This window comes from Trachurus japonicus, chromosome 14, assembly GCF_045865225.1.
Source record: "Trachurus japonicus isolate A0001 chromosome 14, Traja_1.0".
Classification (NCBI taxonomy): Eukaryota; Metazoa; Chordata; class Actinopteri; order Carangiformes; family Carangidae; genus Trachurus; species Trachurus japonicus.
In genome coordinates, this window is record NC_140920.1 from 9,597,160 (window position 1) to 9,624,236 (window position 27,077).

The following is a 27,077-nucleotide window of genomic DNA, read 5'->3' on the forward strand; positions in this document are numbered from 1 at the left end:
AGAACGGCGGAGCAGAGCTGTGAGCTGCTCAGAGCTACGCTACGGAGGCTCATGGGATTTCTTGGTTTCCCTCATCAAACTCATCAAATACACAATCCAACAACTCCAAAACGCTCTGGTGGACAAGTTGTGACCTGCACATTCACCACGCTATGAGATAATAACACAACGTTACCACACAGAGTTGTTTTAGAGGGAAATTCATGCAAAACCGCTTTTGCGCATTGCCTTCAGGGACAGTTTTTCATCAAGCAGTCTCTGTATTTCCCTCTAAAACAACTCTGTCTCATAACGTTCTCTCTGTGTATTTGATGAGTTTGATGAGGGAAACCAAGAAATCCCATGAGCCTCCGTAGCGTAGCTCTGAGCAGCTCACGGCTCTGCTCCGCCGTTCTAAAAACAGCTTGCACCGGTAAAGGTAACAAACCTACTGCTATGACTATAGGGATTATGGCAATGGGCCAATTTGCCAAAATGTTGACCTACTGTATCCCTTTAACACAAAAAGTCCATAAAAACAGAGGACTGATAGATACAGTAACAAGTATTAAATAAGTAGATTTACACGACTGCGGAAGGATTGGACATGATTAACAACTAAATAATAACAACATCTTGTCTCACCGTCCTCCAGTGTGGTGGCGGCCACCTCTGTGGACGACGGCCCCGTCCCGGCGCTGTTGCTGGCCTGGACCACGACTCCGTACTGGGTGAACTTCTTCAGGTTGTCCAGCACCAGGCTCTCTGCGTTGTCCCCGGTGGTTTCCACGCTGATCACGCTGAACTGGTAGTTTCCGCCCGAGCTGTACTCTCTGTAGCCCACTTGGTAGCCTCGGATGGCCCCGTTCTGGAGGTGCTTCTTGGGCGCCTGACAGAGGAATGACAAAGATGACTTCAGACAGAGAGGAGGATCATCATCAGTGAACTCTATCTGACTGCACTCGCTGGAGGAATTGGCTACGCTGCCTAAATAAGATAAAGAAATGCAATAGATGAGTTTCTTCAAAGTCATTCGAAAAGACCTTCAAATGCATTTCTGTTATTGGAGTGAAATTATGGAAGAGCCTTGACAATGAATTAAAATCTTGTACAACTATTACCCAATTTAAAAGGATGTTTAAAACAAATGTTTTGAATAAATATTTAACACTAGGATAAAGTGAGTTAATCATTATTACTAAATGATGGTTCTGCTTGCTTTGTTTTGATACTATTCACTTTACTTACTCTACTCCTCGAGTGTAATCTTCCTACAAATTTTGTTTTGTTATTGTAATTTTTCTTCCTGTAAATAGGGTAGGCATTAATAAGCTTTGCTTCTGCCTTCGCCCTTTCGCCCATATTGATCATGATATTTTGACTTGTTTGTGTATATGTTTATGTTCTGTGGAATGGACGAATAAATCAATCAATCAGCTACAGTTAGTAAGATGTATCTTGGGGAGCTCTGTCCACCTGAAAACACCCAAAAAGTATAAAAGGATGTACTCAGAGCTGATCGGTCATCACATATCGGATGTAGTATCGCATGAATGAACACATTCCAGACGTACTGAACTACAGTATGTGATTATCATTACAATCTCTCCAAACACTGTCTTTTTTGTCACTGCCACTGTGATAAGTGAAGAAGCACATCTCCTTTAGTGTGAGAAAAAGACTGATTCAGGCAACCTTCGTATCAATACTTGACCACGGTGACATCTTATACATGCATGCAAATCTCTCCTCTCTGAAAATGCTGGATTCAGTCAGTGTATCATGCAGCAGCATTAAGATTTGTAACGGATTTAGGTTTTTGTACTCATCGCTGTAGTCTTTATAAGAGTGTTGGCTGGCCTTCTCTGCACAATCGTAGATGGGAACACTGGTATTGTTTTCTTTGTAAGGCCATCCTGTGTGACTTGCCTCCTTATTTATGTTCTCTCTTGGCTCCTAAAGTCAACACCAAAAGCTGTAGTCTCAGGCTCCATAGACTGATAATGTACGCTATTCCTCGTACACGGACTGTCTTTGCCTTCAAAGCATTCACACCCTCGTCCTCGTCCTCGTTCTGAATCTCAATGGGATTATTTCTGGTTAATAAAGGTTAAATAAAAATAAAAATAGTGCAGCCAACACAGTCCTCCTCTCTAGCTGCACAGATTCACTTTTTTTCCCCTGTCTTAAAACAGTAAAATGTGAGTCTCATCTGACAAGTAAATTCAGACGTATTCTGGTGCCGTGTCCATCCATCCATCTGTCAGTTATACTGCTTATTTATGCAGGATTGACACCCTGATCAGGTAACTGAATAACTCTCAAAGAAAAATAATAACAACAACTTGTAGAAGCTGTGTTCCCGGGTGCCTCATCTAACCTCAAAACAGCCAAATAAGCATGAATACTGGTTGCTTTCAAAATCCTGCTTTAAATTCATAAAGTAAAACAAAGTCACACCCAGGAGCTGACCAGTAACTCCTGGAACAGCAGAAGGTCAAATGTTAAGTTCAGAGTAATTGATGTCGAGAAGAGAACGGGACTGATTCAGAAAAGCTATTTTTAGCCACCACACAAACCCAAACCTCAGTGCTGTCGTCGTCGTCGGTGTCAGGTTGCACTTGTCTGGACATAAGTAGCTACACGCTTTTCTCTCTCTCTCTCACACCCGATTCTAAAGCGCCCGTGCTGGATCGACTTACCCTCCAGGAGACTCGGATGCTCTGCGAGGAGAGGGCTTCCAGCTGCACGTCCTGAGGCGGTCCATCAGGAGCTGAGATCACAGCACCAACACATTCAATCAAACTGTACACAAACATCCAACAGCTGGCTCAAAGGTTACAGCTAGGGATGTCACAATTATACATTTTCTTGGTACGATTATTGTCAGAGAAATAATCACGGTATTACGATTATCACGATTATTATGCACTACAGTAATTAATTTCACAACACTATGAATGAGTAAAATCATATATAGTCAAAATATTATTACATTACTCATTGTTTCCACAAAATATTTCAAGTATCTATTAATATAGGACCAATTCTGTTGTGATTGAAATATTCAGGTCATAAATTGTTATCTATACCAAATGTTTGCGTTTATTTTAATAGTTTTTTGTTTTGTTTTGCTTTTTTTTTTTAATTAAAAATGACACGCTATCATTTAAATTCCTACCAGGGTTTTCCATGGAGTTTTTCCTCAGTCGATGTGAGGGTCTCAGGGCAGAGGATGTTGTTATGATGCCATGTAAAGCCCTTTGAGACAAACTGTTTGTAAAAACAGGCTATACAAATAAAATTGCCTTGCCTTGCCAATTCAATGTTACGTTAGTTAAATGGACCAGTATCTGTGCATTTACCTTTATTTTTGCGCACATCTGCCGATAAGGTTCCAACATAATCTTTTTGGGAAAGTTACGGTATTTAGAAAACTTTACGATGAATTAATTGTGGTGTTTAATACCAAGATTAATTGTGAAAACAAGTAATCGTGACATCCCTAGTTACAGTCAGTGAGTCTGGTCATTTTAACGAACATGATGGTTGTATTTATAGGTGTGTGCTCCATGGGGGGTGGGTGGGGCTGGGGGGGGGGTTCAGCCTCAGTCTATTGACCGTAGTGTGACACTTACTACTGAGGCCGCTAATTGAAAAGTTCTGCTTTTAGTGCAGGGTCAGCGTGTGTTCAATAATGCAACAGAGCCAGTGGAGCTGATGTCACCAGGCTGTTAATGAATTGACTCAGTCGGCCCCTTTACCTCTTTTTACCTCTCGCTTCTTTCAATCACCGCGTGCGCTCACACCCCACACACACGCTCTTTGTTTTTGTTACTTTGATTCGTTGGATCGTAACAAATTTAATGTTCTCTAATTACCACATCCGTTGATTTGTGCACTTCAAAGTCAGAGCAGAAAGTGAGTATCTGTAGATGCAGAACCAGACTGTAGATATGTTAGAAAATAAATCATCCTCAACAGTTCCTCCTCACCTGCTTCGTCGGTGGTGATGGTGAGCTCGTTGCTGGCCTCGCTCTTGCCGATGAGGTTCTTGGCAAACATGCGGATGTTGTAGGTGGAGGAGGGGTGCAGGTCGATGATGGTGGCCTGGTTGAGCTGAGGTGAGACATCTTTGGTCTTCTGAGCGGTGTCCCAGGAGGCTGCGGAGGGGAGAGGCCAAGGTTTATTGGGGTTGCTCAAGTCAGGGGAGAGGTCAAAGCCAGCTAAGTGCATTAGGACACGCTGTATTAAATTTTTTAGTGCCGAGACAAACCCAATCCAGAGATCAATTTATAAACCAAAACACTTGATTATCAAGAAAATAAAAAAAAAGTGAACAGATTTGAGTTGTCCTTTGCGTTCATCAGAGATCAAGCAGTTTTCAAGTTTGGGCAGAGCTGTGGTCAGTCACAAAAAACACACAGAACTTGACAATAAGCTTTAAAGGAGACATACTATGCCCCCTTTTCCACAAATTAAAATAGTTCCCAGGTGTCTTAAAGACATATCTGTGACATGCTTTGGTCAAAATCCCCCAAGGATCAAACATCACAGCTCTTTTCATCCTCTCTAAACAGCCCTGTTCAGAACGGCTGGTTTCAGTGCCTGTCCCTTTAAATGCAAATGAGCCACTGCTTGCCCTGCCCCTTCTACCGGTCCCAGGTAGGGGCGGTACAGTATATGCAAATTCGAAACCTAGTTACATCACTGGAAGACAACTGAGGGAACAGCTCGTAAAACCACATGGATTTCAACCTAGAGAGTCGGAACATTACAGATTTTTTTGGTCAATTCTCACATTTTGGGGCTGAAAGGCAAGACATCCACATATGTTAAAGAGCCTTCATTTACATACTATGTCCCCTTTAAGATTTTAACTTGTGATGTGTGAGAGATAGATGGAAGCTATGGTCCATGTAATAACAACAATGGAGAATATTTTTTCATGTACCTGATTTGTTCTTGCTCTCAATATCGAAGCCTGTGATCGGACTGTTGCCATCAAAACCCATAGTCCAACGCAAGGCGATGGTCCTGTCCTTCACTTCTCTGATCTCCACCTCTGGGGGGTCCGGGGGTTCTGCAAGTTGACAAGCACGTTGAAATCTCACTTTAACCACTTTGATTTTGTTTTTAATTATTTGAATAAAAGGCAGGAAAGTTCAGTTTTTCTTTTCTTGTAACATTTTATGCTTAAGCTACACAGATACCTTGCACTGTGAGCTGTATGATTCCTCGGTCTTCACCAAAGGAGTTGATGGCGTGGCAGGAGAAGAAGCCTGAGTCCTCCCTCACAGTGGGCATGATCTGATGGAGATGATGGATAGATAATCCATTGATTAGTGATAATGATGTAAAAAAAATGTTGCTAATGTACAGTGGATGGCAGCCTTTTGTCATGATGTTATCACCTTACTGTAATTAATGTACACAGTTAAGCTAAAGAGTGATTTTTCCACTCAGATTTTTTTTTATTAGATGGATAATAGAGGTAAAAGCATCTTGTGTAAGAGCATTTTCTATCCTTTTATCATCTCACATAAACTCACAGGAAACTCTTTGTGTCCTATGGCTTCATATTCTATATAATAAATATACCAACAATCCAATCTATGCGCCTCCATAGCCTCAAATTTTACACTTGTGAGTAGCACATTCTCGTACCTGCAGAGTGGAGATGACTTCGTCGCCCACCTCCTTGACAGAAACCACGTAGCGGCTGGTCTCGGGGTTGATGATGCGTTCCTCCTTCTCCCATCGCACCATGATGGGCTTCTCGCCGTGCGCCGTGCAGCTCATCTTCTTCTCTTCGCCCTGCGTGGCCAATGTGGTGTTGGGGTAGGACGTGATCATGGCCGGGACTGGTGTAGAAATAAGGTGAAGAGAAAGAGAAAGAGAGGAGGTGATCGTGTTAGATTTACATCACAGGTCGAAACTCACAGAAGTTGACAAATATGGTATTCAATTAAATGAAACAATATTAAAAACAGAATTATATGAACAAATTGCCAATATATAAATGAACAAACCAGTGAGTGACCACTACATTACAAATGCATTTTTTAAACATTTATTTATCTTATAATGACATTTTCAATGGGAACTTCATCATAATGTGATATGGCCTTAGAGTGGATTGTTAGCTACAGCAGCTGAAAATAAACACAGTTAAAACACAGTGACTATCCTCTCCACAGTGTTATTGGCAGCAGCTATTTACTGTAGCAGGTTAGTTCCTGGATTATAATCATAGTGCATTTGAAAATACAGTACACAAAGGAAAAAAGGGTCTCCCGCACACTGTCAAGTCACTTGCAAAAGACTTTAATAAAACAAACAGCATTTCGGTCCCCTTTTTTCCTTTGTTCACTCCTATCCTATGCTCCAACGCACCTGTTTTTCAAGATTTTTTAGGTGTGCATCAGCCTCCACACCTTAAATACAGTACATAAACACATTAGTCCTTCTCATTAGTCTAACTTTTGTTTGCATAGGGAAAACTGAGACTCCCCAGGAAGGAAGAAACTCCCTAGCGAAAGGGAACACCCTAATAAAACCCCTAATATGTTGTGATACATATGTGATTTTTCTGACATTATGTTACATCTATAGGCTTTATGCACAGCTCCACTACTTCTTGAATTTAAACAAGCTCCTTTATTTCCTGTCTTAGATTATTGGACAAACTGATTAATCCAGTTTGTCCACTAATGTAAGACAGGAAATAAAGGAGCTTGTTTAAGTTCAGGAAGTAGTGGAGCTGTGCATAAAGCCCATTAAGGAACATTTGGGGCTCTAGTATATATAAGCTGTGGTATGCTCCCTGCTTATTTGTCAATTGTAACATTTAAATAAAATTAGAGAGGAGAAGAACTTGTTTAAATTAGAGACAAAGGGTGTTATGAACATTGTCAATAAACTGTGACTGGAGGGTTGTGCTTTAATGTTGTACTGACAAAAAAAAAAGAAGCAGCCTTGGTGTGTATTTTGTGTCATAGTGTCCTAAGTGGTACAGTGATGCTCTAACAACACTCTGTAGACACCACACTAAACACACACTAACTATATACATGGCTCATTACACCCACAGCAGAGTGTATAACAATCCTCTGTTCACAGATGCTCATGCACACTCACACCCACGCACACACACACGCTTGTGCATGCACGCTAATGTGTGTGCAGCCTCTCTTCTGCACACACACACACACACACACACACACACACACACACACACACACACACACACACACACACACACACAAAGGCACACATAGCGTGACTCCGGTGATGTGATGGGAAGTGTCAGGCAAGAGGTTGCAAACATTTAAGCCTCATCTCTTATTCACTCTGCAGCCATTTGGGGCTCGGCTGTGGAAAAGAGCGCTGATTTATTTTGCATGACAAGTATGAATTTTTTGTGAGACACATTTGGATAAGTGAGGGGAAAAAAAAAACTGCTCAGGCTTTATGTAAACGTTATCGTTTTAGAGCACAGCTACTTTCATTTCGCCATGTAAGTGGCTCTGGGGTGGCACAGGGCGATGTTGTTGACACACTGAGCGGAGTGGGATACCGCGCTAGGTGACAAAACGTGAGGACGGTGAGAAAATGGAGACAGCTCCACCCGTGAGGTGTGCACCGGCTGTCTGTACTGTAAACATTAAAGGCACTTCAACATCCTGGATCTGAGCGGCCGGGACACATTAAAGCTACAGAACAGAAATAGCTTCTTTAAATTGTCCCAATGTGTTTTGAATGTTACAGCTCAACAGATACCGTTTATTGATAACCTACAGTAATACAATGGTCTGATAGTGGCTTAGTGGGACTGATATTTCAGAAGTGCTGCATAATCACAAAAACATTATTGGTAATATTGTAGGTGATGGCTGGTATTGGCTCAAAGAAAATAAATGTGTTGGTTTATATTTGGAAAGAAAAGAGTCCGAGCTGATCAGCTGGTACGATAGAAACTAACAGAAATCAACCAATCATCTTAGGTTTGGTGAGTTTGTCTGTGTGTGAGTTAGGTGTGTGTGTGTGTTGGGAGAGGGGGGGGGGGGTCCTTTTGATCTAGCAGCCAATCAGAGCAGAGGCTCTCCCTGGGCTCAGCTGCTATGCACCCGATATTTATATTTGAGCACCACAATACACTGAAGGATACAAAAGGCAGACACTATACGTACTTTAAAGTTCAAGCTCTGACTAGAGAAACACAGATGAATACAGAACATGAAAACAGGCCGATACAGAACAGCTTGTTTCGTGTTTTCATGATGCATATAAAATATAAACTAGAGCTACACAATGACAAACAATTTTTAGAAATCGTCTGGAATAGTTTTTGATGGAGAACATTTTCCTATACATCCAGTTCAAGGAAATATTAATTCTGCAAATGTTGCACAGAAAATAATTGATCTTATTATTTGAATTTTCATTTTAATAAGAGCAGCTCTTTGTTAATATGCTGCTTCAATAAAGTTAATCTATTTTTAAAAACAAACATCAACGCCTATGAAGGCAGACACACAAAAGCGAGCGAACACCGAGCGCTGGGAGTGTCTATGCAGCATGAGGCAGCCTCAGGGATGAAGCACATGCAATTTGTATGTGTGTGCGTGTCTAAGGGTGTTTGTACATTCATCAGCTTGTGCCTGTGTGTATGCATGGATATACAAGTGTATGTGTGTGTATGTGTGTGTGTGTGTGTGCAGCCCAGCTGAGCCTGCCCTGAGGCGCACTTTGTGGCCCTGTAATTGTTGTGTTGATGTATTTCTTTAATATTGAGTGGAATTATGGGAACGAGACAAAAGGAAAAAAAGAGAATAAAAAAAAGGTAAGAAATAAAAAATAAAGGTGAGATGGAGGAAAATTGGAAACTTCAACACAACAACTGAGACCACAGGCAGGATTTAATCCTGAATCTTGTCCCCTTCGTCACTTAGAATCACAGCTTTGTTTGTTTTGTCCAGTTGGATCTCACTGTTTTGTGAATATCTTTACTAATGTGCACAAATAGACGCCTGAACATAACACACTGTCCTTTAAACACGTTAAAAAAAAGACATATCCATCCATCCATGCACTGCTTCTTTTTAGACAGCAGTAAAATGTAATGTGATGAGGAAGAGGGGAGGATGGTGACAGGGAACAGTCGTTTCACTCCCAGACATGTCTGTTTTTTTTCATCCTCAGATTATTCCTAGAGATCTGGAGGAGCTGTTGTATCTGCAGCTTACATTAGACTGAAGAGAAAAGAAAAATGTCAACACTGCATCTTTTTTTTGTAGAAGCAGTCAGAGAATAATAGTAGTGCGAGTGAATAGAGTAGCTGCATGTGTTTTGTTTTTTCCTGCACAGCGCAGTGTGTTTTCTACATGGAGGTGAGGAGAGCCGTGTTCCTCCACAGCAACCCAGAGGGCAGTGATGATACGTTTCAGCCTGCAGGGGATTGTGGGGGATAGGCTGGCTGCTGATAGGCTACTCCCGTGAGACAAAAGCCCCCCTCCTCCCGCCCCACGCCCCCTATCCCACCCTCCTTCTCCCAGGCTCCCTTTCACCTGGCCAGGTTACCATGCCAACCAGCATCGGACAGTCTCTCCTCTCCTCTCCTCTCCCCACCTCGCCTCGCCTCCCCCCTCCCTTTCCTCCTTCCTCTCTCTCTCTCTCTCTTCAGTCTCTACTCTTAGAAAAAGGAAAAAAAAAAAATGTAACATGGACGTGCCATTGATTTTCACAGGAGTATGATGATGATTACACAATCACGCACCGGTATGTCGCAATGCAGGGTCAAAATAAACAAAAAAAAAGCAACAACCACAAGATAAAACTAAAATATGTCTCATGAGTTAGTTAGTGGTAAGGAGAATGATAATAACACACCATTACAGCAGAGTGGCTTCTTCAGCCAGGGAGAGGAATTCACCAGAGATTCAACATCTCACAGGTTCAGTGAAATGTGACAGGTGGTGAAAAGGCCTCACGTTTATTTCAGCGTCATTTGAGCCAGATTAATTGTCATTTAAGAAAAAAAAAGGGTCGAAACAAGAAATAAATAATGTTGTTGTTACTGTTTTAGGCGCATAGTTTTTTACATTTCTTTAGCCACTATTTTGTTGATTTAAAGGGATAGTAGCATTTTTTTTAAAGTGGGGTTGTATGATCTACAAATAGTCCCTAAGTACTTTAATTGCAGTAGAAGACTCTCTGCACTCCTCCCGTTAGCAACGCCAGCCCATAGCTCTGCCCAGAGATTTACAACATACATTGTTGTGAATGGACCCAAAGAAACGGCCTATTTTAGCGGCCTAAAAGAGGTTTTAGTTCCATTGTTCGCTATAATATAATTTTTTTCAGCCCTTCATGGGCTGGCGTTGCTAATGGGAGGAGTGTAGAGAGTCTGCTACTGCAATTAAAGTACTTGGGGGCTATTTGTATTTCACTTTAAAAAAATGCTACTATCCCTTTAATGATCAGCCACAGAAACTGGATCTGTGTTTGGCCAATAAATTATTTTCAAATGTTAAAAATCTATTATTTAAATTTCCTAGAGTGCTTTTTAAAGTAGCTCCATCAGAGCATCTCAGTGTTGAGAGAAGTGAAACGCTAGTCCACAGTTCACCCCCCTCCCTCACTGTCAGTCACTGGCTGCAGGCCGGTGTAAGGGGGGCGGGCGGGCGAGGGGCCAGACAACAGAAGACGAGCCGAGATGCCGAGTACAGCTCCCTGCCCCGGAGGCGCACTGTAAATGGGCGCTGGGGAAGAAGAAACGGTCCTGATGGGGGGGAGGAAGGAGGGGGAGGAGGGGGAGGGAAGAGCACGGCGTGGCCATCGCACAAAGATGACTGGTTCGCTGGCTGCCTGCAATGTACTGAAATAATTCCCTTAGCTGCACAATTGGCTTGGACATGGAGCATGATACCAAATGAATGCCGCCCTGCAGACTGACTGGGTGGTGCAGAGGTGGGAGGGAGGGAAGGAGATGGATTGCAAGATGAGTAAATAAGATAAAAGAAATAGAGATCAGATGAAGAGTGGGGACTTCCTTATGGTCGTCTGCTCAGTCAGATTCCACAAGACCATTTACCACTTCTCTTCAGTGAAGCATCATTCATGTGCTCTGGCCTCATCACGGTGTCTGCTGACATTATGATGTCTAATAGGCTTGATTGGTCTTAATTGGACCTGATAAACATTGAGTGGCTGTTGACTGACTCTGATAGCATCCACTGTGGACTGGTAATGAATTGAGTGAATTGCATCTGTTTTGGAGGTACAGTAAGGATGCTTGACTGGAAATTTGAAATAAAAACAATTTGTTTAAAGGGAGATTGCGTAACTTCTCCTGTTATCTATTCACGCAAATCGATTATTTGGTTCAAAAGTCTGTTTTTCATTAGTCAGTAATCCCCCCCATCAATAAACTAAAGTGTTCCTTCCAGCTCTGAATGAGCCGTTCATATCATTCATATCTACATGGAGCGGGTAAGCTCGGTGCTGGCTGCCATGTGGTGTCGCCATGTTTTTACGTTCAGTGGCAGCGTGACGGTAGGAAACCACGGAAACTCAGCGGAGACAGCGGAGCTGTCGGCTCAGGTCGAGGTGGCGTCTGGTCTGTGAAAAGTCACCGCGGTAACGCAGTGAGGAGGAATGGAGCGTTACACTGATGCTGCATTCACCTGCAGTCGGGCAGACGGCCGTCAGTAACGAACCAGATGTCATTTTAGTCACAGAAGTCCAGAGAAAGCCGGTAAAAGGTGGGTTTTGCCTCGTGCTGACGGACCACTTGTTTACATAGAGGCTTGTTTATGCCGTTACGTGCAGCAGCTGTCGTCCGTCTGCCATCTGCCCAATTTCACGTGAATGCAGCATGAAAAATACGATTGAGTTGCTTGCGATATACAACCGCAATGCTGGATGGGAGTAATTCCTACACAATGTACCTTTAAGCTGCCACCTGCAGCCGGTGTCAAGACAACGTACTGTATAACTGTAGTACTTGTACTCCTATAAAGAAACATAAATATAACACAAGTGCACTGATGCACACGTGCGGCCTCCAACAACTTAATCCTGGTGCAGTGAGAGCAGATTCTCACAGCGCAGAGGCGCCGTTCATGCGGGATGATACATGGTGTATTATGACGAGACATTAGCCTATGCACAGACACTCATAACAATGAAAGTGCCAAGCTAGGACATCACAATAGCTGCAATTCATTTCCCAGGGAGTCCACCACAATAGCCTGGCAGAGTGGCTTCTATCTAAACCACTGCATTAGCGGGCCGGCCCATTAGTCTTTTGTAATGGCTGCACCGCGCTGCACTACATCTGCGCCTTTACTGTACATTATGTCTTTGCATTACATGTGCAGCGCTTTGTGTGTGTGTGCTTTGTTTGATTTGTTTGTGTGTATGACCTGGCATCATCATCCCCACACATGATCCTATACTGTACATCTCAAGGGTTTGTGTGTGTGGATCTATTGATTCTTGTTTACTGATACGTCAAGCTTCACCTGGACGGCCAATAATACACGGCGGAGATCGTGCTATCCATCAGGTGAGTGCTTCAGCCATGCGTCAGCTCGTGTGCCCCCTAATTGGCTCCTAAGCCTCTTAAGTAGCCGCCGCTGCTCAAGTGGTGTATGTACTGCAGGCTGGCCTGGATAAACAACATGAAAACAGCACAGAGTGTACAGAACAGAACATCGCAGTGACCGACATCAGCGGCGGCGAGTATTACGGCCTCGGACGCTGCAGTGGAACGCGCAGGCTCAACACTGCAGCCGTTAAGCACAGGGAGAGGCTTTAAGGGTTAATGTGCTCATTGTGCACACACACACACACACACACACACACACACACACATATATAGAGGGAGGAGATCAGATGAGGTATGGGTCCCCTGGCGCCCAGGGAAATTGGGGTTACTACAGAGAAGGGACACAAATCAGGACAGCACAACTATCACAACAACAGCCTGACACTTCAGGAGCAGAGCATGGCCCTGAGGGACCGCTGAGGTACACACACATACACGCACACACACGCACTGTACCGGCATATACACACACACACAAAAAGATGATTAATAATCAGATCTTGCAGCGTGTCACCTCACCGATGATCTGCTTAATATAGAAATCTGTGACACCGGTGAAACCAGGTCCTGAGTTGTGCGCGATAAAAACTGTGTCTCCAAATTACAACATAGAGACGGTCACTGAGCGAAAAACATCTTTAGGACGAGAGTGGAGAGGTTTTCAGGCTGTGAGAACTTGATCTGCAACAAATACTGTACATCTTTATATAAATAAACATCGGCTTTATGTCCATGTTCTTAAAGTACAGGGAGCCTGACAAAAAAATCATTAAAAATAGATAACATGAGGTATAAAATCTTGATTATCTCATAGATGTTTACAGTATAAAAAGCGACAACGTGGTTCACATCTACATAGAATATAATATAGCTGTAAATTGTTGCATTGATAAAAACAGTTGGCACAACTACAGTACTGTAATAGTTTCAGCTCCAATTAGCGCCATTATAATCTAAAATATATATTAATGAAAAAACAAAAAAAGGGGAAGGTAGTTTAGTTAAGAGGTTTCCAGTGACAGATAACTATTTCATTCTAAGACATTTGATTTGTGTCTTGGTTTTGTAAAGTTTTAGGATAATGAATGATCTTCTCCATTTGTTCTCGGGTATATCACATTGTGACATTATCTTTTACAAAAATCAACAATCCAATACTTTCTCTGAGTTTCCAGCTGCCTGTAATGTCGTCTATATACTGCACTGCTCCGATCCTGCTGTCATATGTTCATTTTGCCAGAAATCTGGTATCCCACAGATAATATATGATATTTATACTTCATATGATGGCGTCAGTTCAGAATTGTGTGACATAAAAAAAAAGGGATGAGGGATTCATTCAAGAGCTAAGCAGCTTTATGAAGTAGAAAAATAATGTCCTTGTTAAAGACACGTAGTTGCAGCAACTATTAAATCACATTAAACTTATCAGTGGCAGCATCCTGAAGGGAATACCAGGGTTTCACAAAGATACTCCAGAGGGATATTTCCAAAGATGTTTAATTGTGACTCATACTTGAATCAAATAAGAGACTGTGCTGAGAGTTGGTGTGTGTGTGTGTGTGTGTGTGTGTGTGTGTGTGTTTGTCTATGAGGGAGCATGACAGGCTGGATGCAGACAGGAGGGTCATGCAGCCTATCAGGCTGTAGCTGGCAGACAGTGAGACACTCAGCAGGGAGCTCTCTGCTCCGGCTTGATAAGAGCCACAACGGCAAAAAGCCTCATCTACTGTAGCAGCGACTGATCAGAATGAACACCCAGCCATATTGAGAGATCACACACATACATACACACACATGCACACTGAAATCCGCAATTCACGTGCACAACTCAAACTCAGAAAGTGTATTTTAGTGGAATTTAGACATACATTATTTGTGGCGCTGTTGTTTGTGCTACAGAGGAAGGATGTGGACGTCCTCTCTGCTTTTAGCATCTCTCTCTTTTTGAGAAGCTGTGCTGAATTAAATCATGTATTAGACCCTCATGGTTTATTAAGTGTTCTCTCAACCTGAAGAGGGCAGTGTTCCTGTTGGAGAAAAAAAAGCTAAAAATGACTACATCATCATCATCACTGACATGTCTGAAAACTGCTTTCATTTAAAAAATCCTCACAAAAGAAGCAGCTTGATGTCTCATTTTATATCCTGTAATCTCTAATCATTTACAATAGCTGTGCTGCATACTGTACGTATATGATCATGTGAGCGTGATGGGTGTTGGCGCTAACTCTTTAATGTTGTGATGTGGCAGTAGAATATATACAGGTTTTCATTGGTTGAGCCTGAGGTGAAGGATATAAATAAAGAAAATAAAGTAAATAAAAAAAGAAAAGGATTTTATAACATGAAAAATGTCTGTTTTGTCCTGAATAGAAGAAACCAGTAGTATAGGAAGAAGAGGTCTAAAGAAAACAGATAGTTTATTGGTTATTTTTTATTGGGATCCCCATTAGCTACAGCACCACATCAGTGGCAGCTACTTCCTGGGGATAGACAGACATGGATAACCCATTCCTCTTCCAACCCCCTTCTCCCCCCATCCCCCCATCCCCTCATCTCTCAACCCTCTTTTCCACATGGCAGCTCCTGCCTGCATGCAGAATTCAGGACTTAATGGAGGGGAGCTAAGTCCTTGGCCACACAGCGGATAAATGCTGTACCGTCTCCAAGAGATGCGGTGGCGATGGCTGCTCTGCGCTGCTCGTTGCTTTCGTGGGATGCGCTGAGGCAGAAAGCACGGAGCGAGGGGCCATGACAGCATCTTGCTGGTGGCCCGACTGTCACAGACAAAGTTCAGCTCACTTAACCTCTGTGCTTTCCTGTTAATGTTGTACTGTACCTTCCTGCTACCAGCAGCACCGAGCACGTCGGCCACATCGGGAACATATAACTCTAAATAACAGAGAGACTTACTTTTGACGTTCAGATACATGGATTTGCTGACATCGGCTCCGACGTCGTTGCTGACTCGACACAGGTAGAAGCCGCTGTCTTCTTCCAGCACGTGTTTAATGAGCAGAGAGCCGTTGACCAGCACCTCGATCCGAAAGCCTGAGTTGAGGGCGATGGGTTTGAACTGAGGGACCCCGGCGCCTGTTTGTGTTAATGTTAGATGAAAATAAAGAGAAACATCAGTCACTTCTTTCTTCTTTTTTTGTTTAGAGTTAGAACTGACACAAACACTGAAATTTAAACCCCTGAATAGTCTGTAAACTTATGAGAGATGCCAGTGCACCTAAAACAAGTTGTTAAAGGTTGGGGCAAGTGCACCGGTGCTATGTGACTGTGACAAGTCTAAAGGTTTATGAGGGAAAACAACTGTTTAATGTTTCCCTGGTGCAGCCCCATACAGTACATTTGAGGTTTAACACTAGAGAGAGATGAGTTAGTAAAGATGAGCTCCAGTTACTGTAGGAACAAACAGAGTTTAATGTTGTTGTTAAGATGAATGTTCAAAGGCTGCATGAAGCCCTGATCTTCTTGAAGCAGTGTTCATGTATTTTGAAAGGTTAATAAAAATGTAAAATGCCCAAATTTTATAAAGAAAAACAACCATCAAGCTCTTCAGAATATGAACCTCATCATGTCTCATAGAGAATAAACAATGTCATAACTGGACACTTGTGTCAATGACAACAAGAAACACTGCTGCTGTATGCAGCCAGAACAGGATAATACAGAATAAAACTCTTAAAAAAAAAAAAGCCTTTCCTTGAACCACTGCTGTTTCTCATCTCACAGATCTTGTTTGGATTTTTTATGCATTCAACCTCAAGGCTGTGGACTTTATGTTTGTTGTGTTGGCATTCAGAAAAAAATCTACCACAGAGACTAAGTCTGCCCTAGGACAAAAAAAAATCTTAACATACAATTCAGCATGATTGTCGACGAGGAAGAAATTATCCACTAAAAGTCTCTGCAATGTTTTCAGTGAATCTGGCTGTGTGTTACTACAGTATGTAATGTGTGTCTGTGTGAACAATGTGTGGTTCGATAGTTTTTTAGTTTATTTCGGACATGTTAAAAGAAACAAAACATAATACAGAAATGGACAGACATAACAAATAAAAACTTTGCAAAGACAACATATGAACAAAAAATAAAATAATTGAAAATAAAGATAATTTGATTTTTTTTGTTTGTTTGTTTTTTCATATCCGAAAAGGAGTGGGAAGAAGTAAAACTTATTTACTCCCACCCCTTATTCATAAATTATCTATCTAAGTTATCTAGTCATTATAGTCTATACAATAAATTAATTTATGAGTTATTTAACTGGATTTATTCTAATATATTATTATATTTATACATATAGATATATTCTAACATGATTACTAATCTTTATCTCTCTATATAGTCATATACATATAAAAACATATACAAACACATTCATACATACAAAGACAAGCTGAAAGTAACACAAACAGAGCAACATTCATTATTATTATTATTATTATTATTATTCATTAGCCACAACTTGAGTATTCATGTGTTTACTGTACCTTTGGAGTACTCCCACTGGATGGTAGGAACAGGATAGCCTTGTGCTGAGCAGTTTAGTATCACCGCCTTTCCATAGATGCCATCCTGGTCCTTGGGTTGAACCACAAATTTGGGAGGAACTGCAAAACAAGAGGATTTGATTTGATTCACAGGTTATTAATAAAAAAAACAAGTGAAAAAAGTCAAATATTCCCTGTGAATTGTGAATCTGACACGTATCATCATCGGTATTTCATCTGTCATCAGCATTTGCTCCCCAGACACCGCCCTCTTCCTCCCTGCCTCACCTCGGACGATGAGCTGGCTCTGGTGCTCCACGGCGGCGGCCTCGTTGCGTGCGATGCAGGTGTAGTTGCCGTTGTGGAACAGCGTGAGGTTGGAGATGCGCAGGGAGCTGGTGAAGTCTATGTTGTCGATGGTGACGCTCAGACTGGCCGGGATTGGCCGACCGTCCTTCTGCCAGGTGATGAAGACGGGCTGGTCGCCGGACATGACCACGCAGGGGATGAAGACTCGCTGGCCGATGGAAAACCGAGGGAACTCAAACGGGTGGATGGTCGGTGGGACTGTGGAGAGAGAGAGAGAGAGAGAGAGAAAATAAGATTATTATTTATTATATATGGGTGAATGGGCGTCTGTGTCTTTATATTGTATCATGTGTCTGTTCTCTTTTTTGTTTGTTTGTTTGTTGTTTGTTCTGCTTACTTTCTTTGTATATTATAATGTACTAAGTATGTTTGTATTTCCGTTGATAACATGGACCCCCTCGAAAATGAGATGGTACATCTCAAGGGGCTATCCTGTAAATAAAGTATAAAGTATATATGATATACTTTGATTGAGGATCTCCTTCCTCCCTATGTTCTTCCTGATCTTCCTGTCTGTGTTTCATTGAACAGTTTGTTAAATATATCCACATCTGTATGTTCTGTATTATATTCATTAGTCTTAATTAGGGATGCCACAATTACTTGTTTTCACAGTTAACCGTGGAAAAAGCCACAATTAATTAATTATAAAGAATCCTAAATACTGTCACTTCCCAAAAAAGATTTATGTCGGAACCATATCGGCAGATGTGCACCAAAATAAAGGTTTATGCTCAGATACTGGTCCATTTAACTAGGAAATTCAATGTTAGCCTGTCATTTGTATTAAAACAAAACAAAACAAAACAAAACAAAAAATGATTAAAATGAACGTAAACATTTGGTATAGATGACAATTTATTTCAAACACTTCTGCTGGGGGATTAATAATTGGTCATATATTAATAGATACTTGAAATATTTTGTGTAAACAATGAGTAATGCCATTATATTTTCACTATATTTGATTTGACACATTCATAGTGTTGTAAAATGAAATAATGCATAATAATCGTGATAATCGTAACACCGTGATTATTTCTCTGACAATAATCGTATCAAGAAAATGTATAATCGTGACATCTCTAGTCTTAATTGTTTAATTAATTAGTTGGACTGGTCTGAAAGTCCATCAAATGACGACACCTGGTTTAGTTGTTGCCAGCCAATGAGATTCATGCTGTGACAGTTTAAAAGTACATGCCCACTTCCTGTTCCTATATATACTTATATATATATTCCTATATATTACTTGTGTATGGACAGTTTTTCCTCTTTTGGCTAAAAATAAGAATATTCCCTTTAAGAGTTTTACATTGAGGTTTAATTTCAGCAAATGACGCCGCTCATGTGCATATATACAAACAACAGGTTTATGACTTCATCTCCCATTAGTCACATTTCTCTCTTTATCACCGCCTTCTCCATAGTGAAACATTACGCTGTGATTTGGAATAAAAGAAAAGAAACATCTCTTATTACCTCTCCCCATGTAGAGCAGCTGAGTTCTCTTATAACAACATGCATATAACATTCCCACTCACTCTATTCGGCTCTCTGGGGATACTGTAGCCATCGTGAGAACCAGATGCTTTGGAAAATTAATGATTTAAAATAACATTGGAATAAGCTGCACTTCAGCGCTTATTTAATTCACAACAAAATAGGGATAATAGGCTCCTGGGGATTCCCTCTCGGCAGCGGTGGAATGCTAAGCAGCTGAGAGGCAAATTAGCCGAGGCGGAATAGTGGCATAGCTTTGTCTACGCTGTGTGATTTCCCCCTTGCACACTCGTTAGCACGTCAAGACCCGCCAGAGAGAGAGAGAGAGGTGGTGGAGAAGTGATGGTGGGGGGGTTTGCTCATCCGACATTTCAAATTATGCAGCGTCATTGAAGAAAGAGAGCCATCTGAGGTTATCATGACGGGGCTCAGCTCGGTGCCACTGCATATTCAGATGAGCTGCAGATAAGAGCAGGTCCGGGGATGATGGAGATGCTGCGTTGCTGCTATGGGGTTGTTGTGTGATACACCAATATCCCTTCACATATCTATGTTTCCTGCTAGATATACTATAAGGTGATGCTTTAATGTGTCTTTTTTAAATGGGATGTAGAGCATGTATGCCAAATGGAAAGACACGCCAGGGTCAGCAGCATGCAGACTGATGAAGTGATTCTGTCTTGGTAACCACAGACTGATGGACTACCCTGAATGTACTCAACAAATACTTCTGTATAATATGGTGTGTCATCTCAAATAAATGGCCTAAGCTGCTTACCTGACACTCCAGATTGGTAATAATCATGATGGAGCACCCGAGATTACAAGCAGCGGACGGCAACTAGATCGCAATCGGCTATTTTTTTCTGCATGTAAGCAAACCGAACTGCGCTGCTTATTATGAGCCAGTTAACTCAGCGTTCCCACTCTTTTCTTGAAATCATTTTCCAGGACATTTTCAGCTGCTACAGTCTGACAGACATGTTATTAAGGCCATACACATCGCCCCGTCCCATTCATGCTTTTGGAGAAGTTGCAGTTTGACAGTTGTACTTTATTTTGTACATTCAACCAGTTTGTTTCTATATTTATTCTTTTCTCTCACCCCCAGAAGTTTGATTTAAAGATGTGTAGTCTATGGCTTTAATTTATCGATAAAAATGAGAAAAGGTGTTTGCGCTCTTGTTCACTGTCCAAAAGAAAATCCTCTTTTCAGGTGTGTAGGCCAACAAACATTTGAGAGCAACAGGAGGAAAAGGCTCGCACACTGATCAAAAATGGCAATGTCCACCAGAGATTGACGGATGCAACAAACACTAAATGGTCCATCAAACAACAAAAAAGTGCAACCATGGTGATAAAAATAAAACAAAGAAACAAAACTAAGTAGACAAAAACGTTTCGGCCTACACAGCCATCTTCAGTCTGTCTTAGGGCTCTGGTGGACATTGCCAGTTTTGATCAGTGTGTGAGCCTTTTCCTCCTGTTGCTCTTTAATTTATTGATGAAATAATATCTTACGTGCTTAGAAATTAAGACACTTTGGAAAAGAAATCCTTAGTGGGGTCTGAAAAAGTTAAATCGAGCTCTGGTAGCTGATGGTAACCATGTGATAAATGATTTTCCAGGACATTTGACCCTTTTTCTCAATTTCCATGTGTTTTCCATGACTGGATAATTGGTCAACCATTTTCCAGCTTTTCCAGGACGCGTGGGAACCCTGTAACTGCAACTGCAGACGGATTTGGATCGGACCGGCCGGCACTCGTACCTTTCACAGTAACGTAGACGCTCTGGTGGGTGGAGAGCTGAGGCTGCACCAGCACATTGCACGTGTACTCTCCTTCGTCCACGTCCTTCTGCACGTCGAACAGCTTCAGCGTGCCGTTGTTCTCGAAGGCCCGCTGCCGGTGGTTGTACGGCAACAGGTTGGAGTCCTTGTACCACTTGATGGAGTAGTACGGGTAGCCGATGACGCGGCAGTGGATGTACATGTCCCGCCCAGCGATGGCAGTGAGGTTCTTCATTGGTCTGATGCTGGCAGGCCCTTGAAGGACACATTGGAGAGACAACTCTCTTAAAATGATTTTGAGGCGGGGGGGGTCGGTGTAAAAGATAGCTGTGCTGTGTTGTGTGTGTTTTCGAGACACCACAAAGATTTACATGCCTTAATTCATTCTGATCGTAACAAACAAAAACATTACCAGGGTTTATTTTGTTTTTGGAGTGTCAGACTGCCTGATTAAGCATCCTTGCCTTCACTTGTCACAACTCAAAAGCGTTAGCGCTGGGTGAATCGGTCTGTTTTTTTTTTTCTGTTTTGCTTTTTGCCTTGTTAGAGACTCAAGTGTCCTTCTGTCTGAGGCCTGTAGTGAATATTACCTTCTGCTTCCCCCTCCTCAGCGCTGGCTGTGATTGCCTCTAACAAGCATTAAAATGGACTGTTTTTTTTTGCTGACTTTCACTCACACTCGTGGAAAAACCAACATAATAACCAATAGGTTTCCATAGCTCTGTGTCTATAAGGAGAATTGACAATTAGGCCTTCTCCTTTAAGCATTGCAGAAGACGGTTTAACTCGGCTCCGTAGTGCACTTTGAGCTCAAGCATATCCTGGGTTACTACTCTCTTTAGCACGATTAAGGAGCCAACGATGTGAGAAACAGTCATTACACTTTTCTCTGCAATGGCACCTGTGGAGATTTATCTTCATCGCTTGGCTGCATTCGGCATTCACGGACCCTCGCTTAAGGGGCTAGAGAGGATCGCCCTATTTAGCCTCACAACATGCAAGAATGAACACAATCAAATTAAACCAATCAGTGTACAGAAAGTAACCCTCCCTCTCTGTAATAGAGCAACACTAATGGTCGTGCACCACGCACAGAAAGCTCCAGCACCCCTGTAATACTGCTACATGACAACAGCAATCCAGCCAGCCATGTAGAGAGCAGATTACAGTACAGTTATATGCTGGATCCAACAGTACAGCCTAATGGTATACTAATATACGGCTATCAGCAGGTGTTGGGTAAGAATTAAAGCTGGGCTTGGGAAAAGTTAAAGGGGAGAGTTCAACATTTTGGCAAATTGGCCCATTACCATAATCCCTATAGTCATAGCAGTAGGTTTGTTACCTTTATTTGTCGGTGCAAGTTATTTTTAGAACGGCGGAGCAGAGCCGTGAGCTGCTCAGAGCTACGCTACGGAGGCTCATGGGATTTCTTGGTTTCCCGCACCAAACTCATCAAATACACAATCCAACAACTCCAAAACGCTCTGGTGGACAAGTTGTGACCTGCACATTCACCACGCTATGAGATAATAACACAACGTTACCAGACAGAGATGTTTTAGAGGTAAATTCATGCAAAACCGCTGATGCACGTTGCCTTCAGGGACAGTTTTTCATCAAGCAGTCTCTGCATTTCCCTCTAAAACAACTCTGTGTGGTAATGTTCTGTTATTATCTCATAGCGTGGTGAATGTGCAGGTCACAACTTGTCCACCAGAGCGTTTTGGAGTTGTTGGATTGTGTATTTGATGAGTTTGATGAGGGAAACCAAGAAATCCCATAATGAGCCTCCGTAGCGTAGCTCTGGGCAGCTCGCGGCTCTGCTCCGCCGTTCTAAAAACAGCTTGCACCGACAATTAAAGGTAACAAACCTACTGCTATGACTATAGGGATTATGGCAATGGGCCAATTTGACAAAATGTTGAACTATCCGTTTAATGCTGACAACAGGAGGCTGCAGAGGTTCCTCGTCTATTCTGAGCAAATACAAACAGACTAAGGTTTCTGAACGTGGAGGAGAAACGAGCCTAAAAGAATCTGACGTCTAAAAAAAATTGTTTTGACAAACTTAGTCAGGCATTCCTTCAACATCTGCACATCCAAGCGCTTTGAGCACAGCCAATTAAAAAAAAACAAAAGCAGAATAAATCGAGACATGTTGATGTGTATATGTGATGATGTGTTGGAAGAGTTGATCTGACAAGCACCTCTTACGTTTATTCGCGCCTGGTAGGAAACTGTCCCGGCCGAGTTGTTGCAGATGCAGCGGTACACCCCTCCGTCGGGCACCTGGGTCTGGCTGATGTTCAGATGGCTGACCGCGTGGCCTTCGCCGTTGGTGTAGTGGGAGATGCGGTGGCGGCTGTCTCGTACCACAGGCTCGTCGTCCAGAGTCCATGTCACCCGCGGCTCCGGCGTCCCCTTCACCGTGCACGACAGCGACACAAACTCGTTGATGTTGTAGACCTTCTCGCTGAACGAAGCCAGGATCTTGGGGGTGCCGTCTGGACAGTGGGGAGGAGATTCACATGGTTATGTACGGTAAATGTTGTTCAACACTCTTTGTTCACTGCAAAAAATCTTACCAAGAATATTCGTCTTATTTCTATTCAAAACAAATCTCATTATACTTAAAATAAGACTCATCACATAAAAAGCTTTGATTTTAAGACACTTTTTACTTCTTTCAAGCATATTTTCACTTGAAATAAGTAGAATAATCTGACAGTGGAGCAAGTTTTTCTTTCTTTTTCTTATTACAAACACAAAAAACTTGCTTTCACTGGCAGATTTTTCTACTTATTTCAAGTGAAAATTTGTTTGAAACAAGTGAAAATTATCAAAACCAAGATCATTTTTATTTGATGAGTCTTATTTTAAGTGGAAAGAGATTAGTTTTGACAAGAAATACGACAAATATTCTTGGAAAGATTTTGAGTTTTTGCAGTGTTCTTAATATAGAGAATTACAAAAGCACTTCTGAAGCCTTTTTTTCCCCTTTAAATTGAAAAATCCTTGAAAAACCCCAGATTGATTTGCCTTTTTATGGCAACACAGCCTGTCTGTGGTATAAAAAGCAGAATCAGAGCATAAAGAAGATTAATACAGCTCCTTTTTCTGGCTCCACAACATCATTGATTATCAATATTCTCCTTATACTGGTGTGGTCATGGGAGGCAGACACTGCAGCAACCACAGCTCACGTAACCGCATGCATGCCTCTTTTAGAAAATCTAATCAAATGGGCTGGGCCTTCGCTGTACTGCAGCGCTCAATACCACATGCTCAGCCTGAATGAAAGCACTAACATGCAATTTCCATTCACATATGCACACATCAACACCTGTACAGAGGAAACAGAAGGGACTACTGTACATCTAAACATACTCAAATTGACCTATGGCTAAGCCACGCCCCCAAACGCGATGAGCCAATCACAGTGCACATAGCTAGCCCATACACTCGGACATTCTCTGCTTCCACGTCCATTGAAATGCATTGCAGATAGTCAGTTTTCATTCGTTTTTATATGTTTTTTCTTGACATTTTAAGTTTAAAATGGTCAAACGGTGTTCATGGGGTACATGCAACTCCGACACTAGGTATCCCGAGAGGCTGGGCAATGGGGTGGATTTTTTTTACCTTTTCCCAAGCCACATCTCAACCGAGAGAAGTGTCTGCTCTGGATAATGCGGTAAACCACAACAGCAACTAAACGTGGATAAAATTAACAAGGATGTCTACATCTGTTCTAAGTTAAGTCAACAACGCATTTGAGGCAACATATTGTCAGAGATGTTTAGATGTTAGCCAGCATCACAACTAAGCATAAAGTCCACTAGCTTAATGCTATCATATAATGTAAAACTCCATAGACAGGCTAACAGAAATTAGCCCGTCGCTATCGGCGTTTCGCGGCAGTAAAGCTAAGTGAAGTTTTGGTGATTTCGAGATGATATTTAATCTTTCTGTCTCCAAAAAAAAGGTCAATTATTCCGCCACCCACATATCTTCCTCTTTGAACACTGTTCGAGTTCTGACCTTCCAGTATGACTTGAACAAAGTCCTGCGCTGACATCTTGCCATGCCTGGCGAAGCACTGATAAGCTCCTCCGTCACTCTTGGCCATGCCAGCCATGACCAGGTTCTCCCTGCTCTGGCCTGTCATACGGACGCTGTTGCTGGGGTAGATGAGCTCTCCGTTGCGGTACCAGGACAGCTGGTACTCCTCCGAGCCGGTGACGCCACAGGACAGTGAAACCTGGCTGCCCACGCTGCCTTTCACCTTCCGCGGACTCACCACCACTTTCAGGGGCTCTGTCGGACAGAGAGTTCACAGATAAAAGTGTTAATTGCCTGTTTTACTCGTACACTGCAAAATCTTTCCAAGAATATTTGTCCTATTTCTTGTCAAAATGTCTCATTTCTAGTCAAAACTAATCTCTTTCCACTTAAAATAAGACTCATCACCTAAAAATGTACTTGTTTTTAGGTGATTTCACTTGTTTCAAACAAATTTTCACTTGAAATAAGTAGAAAAATCTGCCAGTGAAAGCACTTCTTTTGTGCTTGTAATAAGAAAGAAAAACTTGCCCCGCTATCAGATTTTTCTCATTATTTCAAGTAAAAATATGCTTGAAAGAAGTAAAACGTGTCTAAAAACATGCTACTTTTTATGTGATTTTACGTATAATGAGATTTGTTTTGACTAGAAATGACATTTTGACTAGAAATAAGACAAATATTCTTGGAAAGATTTTGAGTTTTCGCAGTGCACTACAAAAAGGTAGCATAATCATTTTGTCAGTGAGGGGTTGAATATGTTACATAGTAGCAGCATTAAAAATACAGTATGTGTGGTTTCCTACTTTCCCTTTTTGTTTTGAGGCATCAAACCACTGATACAAATCAACCCCGATGACTCACTCCCAGCCGCGGGGCACTGACCTTTGACCAGCAGCCTGCCAACCACTTCGCCGTTGCCGTAGCTGTTCCACACCTCACACACATACGTCCCCGTGTCGCTGGGCTGGGCTCTCTCTATCAGCAGGCCGGTCACACTCTGTCTGAAGCGCGTGTCGGGCTCCAGCGGCCGGTTGTCCTTCAGCCAGCGGTATTTGGGCGCGGGGTGACCCGAGGCCTTGCAGGGCAGCTCCACTCGATGAGACGCCATCACCTCACGCCGCTCGAAGCCGTCCAGCATGTGGGGCGCCGAGTTGGTGGGATCTGGGAGGATAGTAAGGGTGGGACGATTTTTATTTCAAAAATCGATTTTTTTTTTTTAGAATTTTTTTTTTTTTTTTAATATTGTGCAATGTGCATTTGTTCGCCTTTTTTACATACAGAGAGTCCAGGTTTTGAAAAGGGTTTAAGTTCACTTTATAATGGAGTATGTTAATTTATGGGCTCCTACAGTATTTGTGTGCAGATAAATGTTAAAATGTAGCAGTTTATCTCAGTCTATATCTCATTTTGTCAGAAAGGTTTCAGAAGCCTGTTTTTTCTATACTATGGGTGGTTAAATGCCACATTCAATGTTTTATGGCTACAAGAAGAGACAGTAACCAACTGTTTTCTGAGAGGAACTCCTTATGACAAGTGAACTGAGCCTCATGAGGAAAACTGGTGGAGTGTCCCTTTAAAGGGTTAAAGGTAAGGAGCACATTTTCTGTGTTGGCACAGCACTGATGACCTTTATCACATGTCATCCTCTCTTTAACTCATGTGTATTTTCCCTGTCGCTCTCTATTACATTCATATTATTAGTTGACATTTTTTCCTGAACCAGCATTTTTCTTTTTAAAAACAGTTTTGAAAACGAACAAATTAAAAACAAAATAGGAGAAAAAGGTCCCAAGCATATGAAGACTGGTTTTGAAGACAGAAATTGTAGAATAAATTCATGACCTTTTCATTTGTGTATTTATTTATTGAGTACGTAATAAATAAAAAGGTTACATTTTGGTGTTCCTCTTACCTGAAACAATGAGGCGGGCACTATTACTCTGCCGGGTCTCTCCTGTGTATCGATGACGCGTCATACACCTGTAGTTGTACAGCCCGTCCTCCATTTGCACATCCAGTATATACAGGGCTCCCGTGGATGTGATGACAAACCGAGACACTGGAAATAAATAGAGAAAATAAAACCCGTTAAGTTACTGTACGGTATGTTGGCACAGCTGCAACACAGGACTTAACGAATTAATGAATGAATAGAACAAACCAAACATATTATAATGACAACACGCTTCGACAGCCTGCGGGCCCATTCTGAACATGTCACCTCTCTGTGACCTGTATGTGCTGCACG

At 42.0% G+C, this 27,077-nt stretch overlaps 1 protein-coding gene across 4 annotated transcripts in view; it reads right to left on the minus strand.

Moving 5' to 3' along the window:
- The window catches only part of dscama (Down syndrome cell adhesion molecule a), a 105,641-nt gene that overhangs the window by 15,390 nt on the left and 63,174 nt on the right, over nucleotides 1-27,077 (minus strand). For all 4 annotated transcript variants that reach the window (XM_085797357.1, XM_085797358.1, XM_085797356.1 and 1 more), the window contains exons 4-17: nucleotides 26,742-26,888; nucleotides 25,712-25,990; nucleotides 24,806-25,081; nucleotides 22,972-23,268; nucleotides 20,741-21,016; nucleotides 17,386-17,664; nucleotides 17,098-17,217; nucleotides 15,509-15,688; nucleotides 5,647-5,843; nucleotides 5,193-5,289; nucleotides 4,934-5,062; nucleotides 3,975-4,142; nucleotides 2,682-2,752; nucleotides 625-868 (exon numbers count right to left, since the gene is read on the minus strand). In XM_085797357.1, the coding sequence (XP_085653483.1) occupies nucleotides 625-868; nucleotides 2,682-2,752; nucleotides 3,975-4,142; nucleotides 4,934-5,062; nucleotides 5,193-5,289; nucleotides 5,647-5,843; nucleotides 15,509-15,688; nucleotides 17,098-17,217; nucleotides 17,386-17,664; nucleotides 20,741-21,016; nucleotides 22,972-23,268; nucleotides 24,806-25,081; nucleotides 25,712-25,990; nucleotides 26,742-26,888 (2,760 nt within the window). The remainder of the gene's footprint in view (nucleotides 1-624; nucleotides 869-2,681; nucleotides 2,753-3,974; nucleotides 4,143-4,933; nucleotides 5,063-5,192; nucleotides 5,290-5,646; nucleotides 5,844-15,508; nucleotides 15,689-17,097; nucleotides 17,218-17,385; nucleotides 17,665-20,740; nucleotides 21,017-22,971; nucleotides 23,269-24,805; nucleotides 25,082-25,711; nucleotides 25,991-26,741; nucleotides 26,889-27,077) is intronic.